This window comes from Octopus bimaculoides, chromosome 3 (assembly GCF_001194135.2).
Source record: "Octopus bimaculoides isolate UCB-OBI-ISO-001 chromosome 3, ASM119413v2, whole genome shotgun sequence".
In the NCBI taxonomy this organism is placed as follows: domain Eukaryota; kingdom Metazoa; phylum Mollusca; class Cephalopoda; order Octopoda; family Octopodidae; genus Octopus; species Octopus bimaculoides.
Window position 1 is genome coordinate 167,943,331 of NC_068983.1, and position 11,077 is coordinate 167,954,407.

At 35.7% G+C, this 11,077-nt stretch overlaps 1 protein-coding gene across 6 annotated transcripts in view; it reads right to left on the minus strand.

Annotated features, from left to right (window-relative positions):
• Nucleotides 1-11,077, minus strand: part of LOC106883526 (DENN domain-containing protein 5B) — a 189,698-nt gene that overhangs the window by 99,756 nt on the left and 78,865 nt on the right. For all 6 annotated transcript variants that reach the window (XM_052966691.1, XM_052966693.1, XM_052966692.1 and 3 more), the window contains exons 5-6: nucleotides 3,168-3,352; nucleotides 1,023-1,827 (exon numbers count right to left, since the gene is read on the minus strand). In XM_052966691.1, the coding sequence (XP_052822651.1) occupies nucleotides 1,023-1,827; nucleotides 3,168-3,352 (990 nt within the window). The remainder of the gene's footprint in view (nucleotides 1-1,022; nucleotides 1,828-3,167; nucleotides 3,353-11,077) is intronic.

Consider the following 11,077-nt stretch of genomic DNA (forward strand, 5'->3'; position numbering starts at 1 on the left):
GGGGGGGGGGGGTGAGAAGCACAGCATACAATGAGAGAATGTAACTGATACACACTAACATATAACCACTAGATTTTAACTATTGTACCAGTTTAGTAACAGTTCTTAATACTACTACTACTACTACTACTACTAAGAAGAAGAAGAAGAAGAAGAGATGTGGCTGTTTCAGCTGCTATGAACAAAACAGTTAAAGAACAGTAAAGAATAGGAAAATAGCAAGACTTCGTAAGGAGAATGCAAAAACTGTGGAGGGCTTCTGCAAAAGCAATCCCAGTGGTCACAGTTACCCTCAGAACCAACAGCAACAGAGGTGTCATCATCATTCAGATGGGAATAATGAGGATTGCATTGATGTGTATACATATCTTGTTTCTATTTGGAACTGCAAATGGTCCTGGATATCTAAGGAAACTAGTGGAGACCTGGTATCAAGGACATCAAATGCAACACATCTGGTGATTACAAGTGACTACAGTTTTGTAGTCACTTCTACTACATACTAAGAACAGTAAAATATATTTTATGTCAAGAGGACAATAAGATCAACACCATCTGCTGTCAATCGTGGTGGCTGTAGAGGTATTTGTTGAAGCCCATGATAAAAATTGATTTAATCACAGATCTTATACTTCACCATATTTTACAGCCGTCTAGTTAAATATGCACTTTTGTAATTTAAAATGTTGCCCTTAAAACTGAAAAACAAAAAATATTGCATAGCAGAAAAGGTAGAAGCCAGAAAAAGGTAAGACTCTTTTCAGTAAATTGACAAGAATTTCAAATATTGCTACATAAGTTAATGTAGTTCTCTTAACACTGTTAAAAGTTGGTGTAAATTCATGAGCGCCTTAAGATAAATTATCAGGGAAAATAAAATTATATGCAGACGAAACAAATATATAAAATTTTGTGCTTACAACACTGAAAAATAAAACTATATGCTTATAGCACAAAAAAATAAAATCATGTGCTTACAACACTGAAAAATAAATTACATGCTTAGAACTCAGATAACTTACCAGAACTTTGAATAGTCTCACAAGGATAATAGGTGGGTGTATGTGCTTCACCAGATTTCTCTTTAAATAGTTTCACACGATTGTCAAAAACCTTCAAATAAGGATCTGGACTTTCCCATTGGGAAAGAATTTTATTATCAATAAGTGTTGTGAACATTTGAGTTTCTATAAACGGTGAAAGAAATGGTAAATAAGCTTCTGGCTGATCACTCAAGAATGCAGCTTTGTCAAAGTTTTGCATCATTTCACGGTTGCTCAGCCATTGTTCCATGTTTTGTGAAGATGGAATGACAAATGATTCATAAGAACAGAACATATGTACAAAACGATTGAGAAAGACTTCACGTACAGCACTGTTAAATTTGTGCTCAATCAATTCTTTTGAAGGCATAACGGACACATCTTTAGTTAATGTTTGACTCATAGAGTCTTTGTTTCGGTTGTTGTCAGATGGATCATCGAAAGAATCCCAAACACCTGCCTTTTTGGCCAAGGTTGATATTTTAACCCATGCTTCGTTGTTTTGCAGCATTTCCCATTTCTTTTCAGGAGATGTGTTCCAACTATGTTGGTCACTGAACAATGATGAGGCACTCTGTTTACGTTGCCCTCCCCCCTTCCGTGAACCATACAAAAGCTTCCGATCAAGGCTCTGGCTTGTGTAATTGTCCTTACTAAATTCACTACGGTACCGAGACAATAACGCTGATAATTCCAATATCATATCTTTTTGGTGTGGAAATAATGGTAAATCCTCAGGAATGTCCACATTATTCTCATCAATATCCACAAAACACATACTAGCCTGAAAAGATAGGAAAACATTCAGTGTTGAGGACACAATGAATTATTCAATTCTCAATCTATGGATTGATTAAATGAAATACAACAACTAAAATGAAACAAGATACAAACAGACAGTTTTTAAAGTTTGTTAAGTTAAAGTAATACAATTCTTTTAGCATTCTATTCAGTATGAACTGTGAAGGATTAGCTTCTGTAACCATATTTCTACTGAAATACTCTATCTTTGTTTCAATTTATTGTGAAAATAAAGAATTTAGTAAAATAATTATCATATTAAAATATTGATTCGAACACACATTAACATGGAATCTTGATCACTTGGAAGCAGGAAGTCTGTATCTTAAAACCAAGGAGAGTCTCTAGTAGGTTGGTATCAAACAGTTTAATCCTTGTGTTACCATATTCTATTCAAATATGCAACCTTTCTTTTTCAGAACATCATTTAACATGAAATTTTGATGAAAGGTTTAATTTTGATGACTTTAGAACAGGAAGTCTGTATCGTACAACTTCAAAATGCTTAATCACACTTCAAGACTGTTGAGATCTAAAATAAACTTTTAGCTTGGAATCAGTCCCACATGTCTGCCTATAACCTACAGTCCTACATTACAGAGAAAAATAAAAAGAAGGGGGGGGGACTCAAGTTTTATGCTAAATAACAACAACTCCAGTACAGTTGTTGTTTAGAACCAAAACAGCCTTGAATGAAGATATTCAGGACAAAAAGTATTCCATCCTTGATCATCCCTCTTTACTCAGGCATTGCTTACCCTGGATCACATCATCTAATGTATCCTTTTTTATTTTAAAATAGACTTTACATAATGTAATTTGAGGGTGATGTAACTGCAATTTCTAGCAAGTCATGCAACCACAGAGAAGCTCCCTAAGTACCATAGGGAAAATATGGCATTTTAACACTTTGAGCATATTAAAGTATTATATTTATTATTTATGTGTTGATAATAATTTTTACTTGTTTAATGTATGTAGTATTACATCAGTGTATACACCCATTTCTGTACCACACATTATCACCACCAACCAACTACTAAACTTTTTTGAAACAGTTGTAAAGATTTTTGCACCAAATATGTTTATGTAACATCTTTCAGAAATGATATAATACCAGATCTAATTACCTGTCCATTTTTTTGTCTCTGTTCATAAAATGAGTGAATGAAATGAAGAAACATCTTAAGTCATTGATTCTCGTGTCAAAATGTTTGCTCAATAAACAAATATTATAGCAGAAATCTTATGGAACATATTTAATGTATGCATGTTTAAAGAAGAGAGGAGAACTGGTATTTATTTGAAATGGTATTGTCTTACCTCACTAGGAAGTTTCAATTCCGACCGATCCTCTTGCCCATGATGAAGACCCATGATGAAAGGGACTGGTGCATCAAGAAAATGAGACAGAGATGCCGGCAAGATTGGAACATAGACATGCTGCCATGTAAAGGGGAAAATAAGGGTGCACAGGGCTTCAGCCACCAACATGAGTCTCTGGTAATCTGAAATACAGAAATATCATCATCATCATAACAATTACTATAATATTATTAAGGTCTCTTATGATTTAGAACATTGGAAATAAAAGTTTTTCATTCATTTTAGGTTCATTTTCCCACGTTTGCATGGGTAAGTTGAATATATTGAGGCATTGTTTTACAGCTGGATGCCCTTTTTGTTGCCAACTCTTAGTGGGTTTTGGAATAAGGGAGCTCTTATTTCACACATCATCAAAAGGCTGAAGTGAGATGATGATTTGCCAACAGATGTAACAATGAGCACACTGCATGAAGACACTTCTCAAGCTCAAATGTAAACAAACAAACACATACATACATGCAAAATATTTCCAGTGATTGGAAAGAAATGAAATTAAGCCCGTTAGATACAGAGTTAATTTAAATGTGAAATTGAGCACAAATGAGTTGAGAACCCAACTGGACATCAAAACTGATTCTTTCAAGAGAAATGGCTGGAGTAGAAGTGATAAGTTGTCATACACTTACGGCTCTCTGCAACTTCCATCATTTGCAATGCAAATCAATGATGCAAGCTAAAGGGGGAAAAGTACCTTACATGAATGGCAGAAGATTGTTCAAGGGGTAAATTAAGAAAGTGAGAGTATGTAAGGGATAATAAATAGATATCAGATTGTAAACCATTTCAATAGGTTAGTGAGGCATAAAGAAATGTTTGCTGTACATAAGGGGGCATGGGGCTTCAACCAACAACATGAGCCTCTGGTAATCTGAAAATGTGGTGAGGTATACTGAAATGTTCAGCTTGTCTAGTAATAGAGAGAAACCTACATTAAGACGGTGGCTCTGTTCATAATAATGACAGTTACAATGGTGATGACAGTGACAACAAAGATAAATTTAAATAACCGACATTGATTAATACTTTCTAAATATAAATGGTTAAGTCAAAGTAATGGCAGTGAGGTTCTAAGTTGGCAAAGAGTAGAAAAACATCCAAAACAATATCTATAACCCTTTTTATTTGTTTCCATTTTGTATCTTTGTTCTTTGACATCATCATCCTTTAATACTCTCATTCCATAATGGCATGGGTTAGCTGATTTGACAGGATCCAATCAGTACAAAGACTGCATCATGACCCAATGGCTTCTTTGGTATGCTTTCTACAGCTGAGTGCTCTTTCCAATGCCAACCACTTTATAGTATGTACTGGTTGTATTGTTTGTGCTACCAACACAAGTGAGGTTGCCAGGCAACTGGCAAGACCATAAACCCCAAGAGAGATAACTTTATGCTAGGAGATGAGGGGTTAAAACATGAGAGAAGGAGCCAGAGTAAAGCAATTTGATTCAAAATTCCTCCATACTAACCATTTCTTTGGTCACTATTCCACTATCAATTATAACCAACTCTAATATAAAACATGTTCTACCAAATTCAACATCTCATACCATTAAGTTCAAAAACGAATCTAAACCTGACTGATAGCATTATTAGTTTAGAAAATAAATTATTTTATTTCCTCGTTATGTTTATAGTTGTCTTCACTATAAATATATATACATTTCCAGATGTATGAAGTCAGACAGGCTCTGCACATCTGAAGATGCAGTTACTGATCCATGCCGATGAAACTTTGAATAGTGTAAAGCTGAGTCAGTCTGTGATTAAATAGTTGCAACTCTAATCGGTGTTGAGTGCTGCTTTCTTTTGTTTGTTCACATACCTGTGTGTGTGTGTGTGTGTGTGTGTGTGTATAATAAACACAGCTATAAAAACACACACACAGTAAACACTGCCACACACACACACACACACACACACACACACACAGAGTAAACATTGCTATAAACATATAATTTGAGAATATCTAAACGTATACCTTTATTACAGTTCATAACTGAAATTCATATGTAAGTATTACAATTAGTTAGGAATTATATATACTCTGCACTAGCTGCTTACTTATATGAAGATATGTTGCATAAAACCATTCTGAAATGTGGTATGTCACTGGCTACAAACCTACAATTTCAAAATGGTTACAACTATTTCGTTAGGAAAAACCAAAACATATCATTAATGTTACATTATAATTATGTTAAATGAAAACACTAGCTTTGCTTGATTACAGAAGGAAAGTATCTACTAGTGTGCTGTTGAAATCTGTAGAAACATAATAAAAGTGCTCCAACAGATTACGGTTAACCATCAAGACAAGAAACTTGAATTGGGAAATATATAGCAGAAAAAACTTGTTGGTTACAAAAGAGTCATATGCCATAAAATTATTAATTTCACCAACAGAAAGAAACAACATAAAAAGAAAAAGAAAAAAACCTAAGTGAAATCAAGAATTGACTAAATAAGACAAATATTATATTCCTAAAAAAATCTGCTCATAATTCAGGACAAAAGATTTCAAATGACTTCAAGGGGAAAATTTTATTTTACAATTAAAAAAAAAAATCGTTATTCAATCTAATTTTAATTTAAAAATCATGATATTTAAGATGAAAGTAAAATACATTTAAGAAGAAAAAAATCTATGAATAAAATATTGGAAAATTATAAACCAACTTCAGATATCTTCATGATTTTTTATTGTTTAAACTTTTAGTATTTCTAAAATACCTGTTCTGCCTCCTTCCTTCATATCCTAACCTTCCATTACCTGCAATAAAGCTACCTTCCTCTACTGCAGCCCCACTTGGCCATTTTGTGACTTGCAAAATGACTATGAAAAAGAGCACCAATACAATTTGTAAAGTGGTTGGCATTAAAAAGGGCATACAATCACAGAAACCATGCCAAACCAGACAGTAGACCACAACATAGTTCTCTGAGCAGTGGGAACTTGTCCAATCATCCAACCCATGCCAACATCGAAGACAGACATTAAAATTTAGGATGATTATGGTTTGGTTTTGTGCCAGGAAGAAGCACCACTGATGCTGTATTTCTGGTAAGGCAGCTGTAAGAGAAATACAGAGCCAAAGATAAACCTCTGCACTTGGCTTTTGTTGACTTGGAGAAAGCTTTTGACAGGGTACCCCGATCCCTTATCTGGTGGTTGATGTGGAAACTAGGGATAGACAAGTGGTTGGTGAGAGCTGTACTAGCCATGTATAGGGATGCTACCAGTAAGGTGAGGGTTGGCAATGAGTATAGCAAAGAATTTAGGGTACAAGTTGGGGTTCACCAAGGATCAGTGCTCAACCCCTTCTTGTCCATCATAGCCCTCCTCACAATAACAGAGGAATTTAAAGATTCAATCTGTAAAAAAGGCATAGGTAGAAACTCCATAAGATGCACCCGGTGTAAGCTTTGGACACATAAAAGGTGCAGGAATATCAGAGGAAGGTTAACTGAGAAAATAGCTTCTGTATGTGGAAGATGTACAGGTACAATAAACACTGAAAATGTGCAGAAAATAAACTCCATCAACTGGGGTGGGGGTGGGGGGTAAGCTAGAGGAAGTAGATATATTCTGTTATCTAGGTGACGATGTTAGTAGCAGAGGTGGATGCTCCGAGAGTGTAGCTGTGAGAATAAGATAAGGCTCGGCAAAGTTCAGTGAGATCCTACCCTGCTGGCAACAAAGGGCCGCTCTCCTAGAGTGAAAGGCAGATTGTATGATGCCTGTGTGTGAATAGCTATGCTACATGGCAGTGAAACATGGGCTGTGACAACTGAGGACATGCATAAGCTTGAAAGAAATGAAGCTGGCATGCTTCACTGGATGTGCAATGTCAGCGTGCATGTTCAACAGAGTGTAAGCATCTTGAGAGAAAATTTAGGCATACAAGGCATCAGATGTGGTGTGCAAGAGAGACGACTGCACTGCTTTGGTCATCTGGTGTGTAATGAATGAGGGCAACTGCATAAAGATGTGTCGACCTCCAACTGTGTAGGGAACCTGTGGTAGAAGGAGACCCAGGACAAGGTGGTGAAGCATGATCTTCGAACATTGGGCCTTACAGACCTGTCAAATCAAGTGAAATCATAGTCGTGGCTGATGCTGGTGCCACATAACTGGCACCCATGCCGCTGGCACGTAAAAAGCACCTTTCAAGTGTTGGGTCCAAACAAAATGGCTGAACTCCTTTTGAGTGTTGGGCCATACAGAAGCAATGACCAAGACCTTTGGCATTGAGCGTTGGGCTTCACAGAGGCAAAGTAGCTCTAAGTTCCTTTCAAGTGTTGGGCCTCATGGGGGCAATGACCAAGACCTTTGGCATTTGTCGTGCTTGAGAAGAAGACCCTTTCAAGCTGAGCAAAATCGTGATACCGGTCTCATGCACGTAAAAGCACCGAATACACTCTCGGAGTGGTTGGCATTAGGAAGGACATCCAGCTATAGAAACACCATGCCAAATCAGACTGGAGTCTGGTGCAGCCTTTCAGCTTGCCAGCCCTGGTCAAACTGTCCAACCCATGCCAGCATGGACAATGGATGTTAAATGATGATGATGATTATTATTATATGTAATTTATCTGAATTGAATTCCATGTCTTGCAACTCAAGTTTCAAACCAACAGTCATTTATGGTGTGAAACTCAAGTCATGAGAAAATGAATTCCATTTAAATAAACCTGAAAGTCAACATTATGTAATGTTCCCTTCTTCATTTGTCAACAAACTAATTTTTTAACACTTTTATATATAAGATTTGAAAACTAATATTTAAATAAATGATTATGAACAAACTTAGAAAATTTCTCATTTATCAAATTCCTTTTAAAGCAAGTTACCTAAATAGAAAATATCCAAGATTTATTTAACTTCCTACAGGTGTTTACAATTAATTTCAACAAGTTTTAAACAAGAGCCAAAATCCTAATCAAAGCCATTAAAAATGTTACAAACACAATTTTAATTATATTGTGTGAAATATTTTTGTCTAAGCCTAAACAGGTATGAAGACAACTGTATATATTACTTGCATTATATATTCATAAAAACTGAAATGCAGTAAATCTTGGAATAGAAGTTGTGTTTATATCTGCTTTAAATGCCTTGCAGAATGCTTTCCAAGCTGGGAAAAAAAGTACGTACAGGAATTATTTTTGATTATATAAATACATAAGTATTTTGGAAATTACAAAAATTAAAACAACAGGTGTTTACTTTATCTAAATATTAACTTGCAGTCATGCTCTCAACTATTCTAATCAGATCAGGTGATAATAATACAGGTAACAACATGTTACATTCTCTGATATTTGAAAATTTTGGACTAGAACAAGCAAACAGGAAGGAAGGGGTTGAAAATGAGTGAAAACATCACAGTTAACCATCTTCATCATTTAGTGTCTATTTTTGATGGTGGCATGGGTTAGATGGTTTGACTGGAACTGGTAAGCTGTACAAGGTTCCAGTTTGGATTGGCATGTTTTCTACAGCTGGGTGCCTTTCCTAATGCCAACCACTCCAAGAGTGTAATGGATACTTTTTATGTGCCACTGGTATGGATGCCATTTGTGTGACACCGGCAGAGGTGTTTTTACATGTCACCAACATGGCTGCCTGTTATGTGTCACCAGCACCAAACACAGCAATGATTTCACTTGGCTTCCCAAGTCTTCTCAAGCACAGTAAACCAATATTTTTCAGTCTATATAAAACATAAAAATTCAATTTAGCAATTTGATTTACACTAGAGTAACAGGAGCTTCAAAAGCAAAACTATTATGTGTCTTTTATTAATCCTTTTGATGCAAACTCATCTGACTATCATCCCTGGTTCTGTTACAAACTTCTTGTTTGAAAAATATCTAAATTTAAATGTTCTACCAAAATTCCTGGTATACTTAAGTTCAAAACATCAGCTTAATAAGTTATTTAATTAAGGTCTTCATTATTTTCAAAATTAATTGAGATAAAGGTAATTCCATCAGAAAGATGATAATGAAAGGAGTTAACCCTTCTGATACCTACTTGCTTGTCACCTCCCCTACTTGTATGGTATAAATTCCTTGTTTTAAAATGCTTCAAATGAACACCACCCATCAACATTTCAGATTCACATATATTCTAAACACCAGGTTTAGGACAAAGTCATTTTACTAAATTCTTTGTTATTTTCAGAATTAATTGAAACCCAGATAATATATTTCAACACCAACTAATCCTTGTGAGTGAAATTGAAAGACAGAAGCTGTAATGGAAGCTTGTCATACATGTGTGTGTGTGTGTGTGTGTGTGCATATATATCATCATTTAATGATGATGTATACGCATGCATGCACACACACACATGCTACAAATGGCCCTGGATGCAAAATGACAACAGTACATGACTAATAAGCATCTCTAGGAAGCCTTCCAAAAGTGATGGGCAGCACAACACAGAATGAGGTCCCAGCAAATCAAATCATTGAATGTGACACCAGGAAGAGGCATCAAAACCTGTGCTCTGCGGCCCTCACACTTGTGCGAGACTTTGATATTTACTGAGAACCTGAAGTAAGACACAAGATTGGATTTTAGCCATGAACTGAAGGTGACGAGGATGGATCGAGATGCTTAGTGAAGAGGCTTTGAGGAACAGATGAAAGCCTAGCCAAAGTAAGCGTATAGGTACAGGTGTGGCTGTGCGATTAAGAAGGTTGTTTCTAAACCATATTGTCTTGAGTTCAGTCCTATTGTGTGACAACTTGGGCAAGTCTTCTGCCATAGCACTGGGATGACCAAAGCTTTGTGAGTGAATTTGGTAGAAGAAACTAAAAGAAGCCCATCAGATATGTATGTGTGAGGGTGGGTGTGAGGGTGGGTGTGAGGGTGGGTGTATCCTTGTCTTGACATCATGTGATGATTGTATATGAGCATCATCATACAAGCAATGTTGTTTGTTTCCAGTCATGTAAAACATGTTTTAGCAATGGGGAAAACATGTGAGAATTGGTGACAGGAAGGGCATCCAGCCATAGAAAATCTGCTTCAAACAAATTCCATCTGACCCATGCAAGTTCAGAAAAGCGGATGTTTAAATGATGATGATGATGATGACAGGTTTACATTCTGCATCTTCACATGAAACTGTTTGAGTGAAACGATAACGTTTACAGGCCCTACTAACAAACTGCCTCACACCTCCAGGCTTTTGAAAAGAAATAAAATTAAAATATTCCCTTATTTGAAGAATAGTTAAGGGTTTGTGGCAGGGAGGGCATCTAGCTGTAAAATAATGCTACAATAATAAATACTCATCCACCCCAAGGCAACATGGGAAAATAAAATGGATATAAAATGAATGAACATTTGTAGCGACATATTTTCATATTTTGTGGCAAGATGAATGTGACAAAATACAAAAAAAAAAAAAATCATATTGCTTGTAGTTTTGACTGTATCAAAACATTTTAATCATTTTTGATAGCTTCTGCAAAATATATTGTAGCACACAACATGAATTAAAGATGAAGCAAATTTTATTACAGGATTGTGTGTTCGGTAATTTGTTTTAGCATGATTAAGGTCATACTGGAACACCACTTGTAGATGTAATAAGCAATCAAAACAAGAATGTTACACAACTGACACTGCAAGTGATTATCAATTAAGGAAAGTATGTGATTATCATAATTTCCAAATGTTCAAGTTTCCATATTTCTTCATTGATAAGAATATGTTACTAAAAGGCAGAGATGAAAAGGAAAAAGATTAATGAAAAAAATATGCTCCTTAACTAGCCAGTACTCACACACACACACACACACACACACACACACACACACACACAC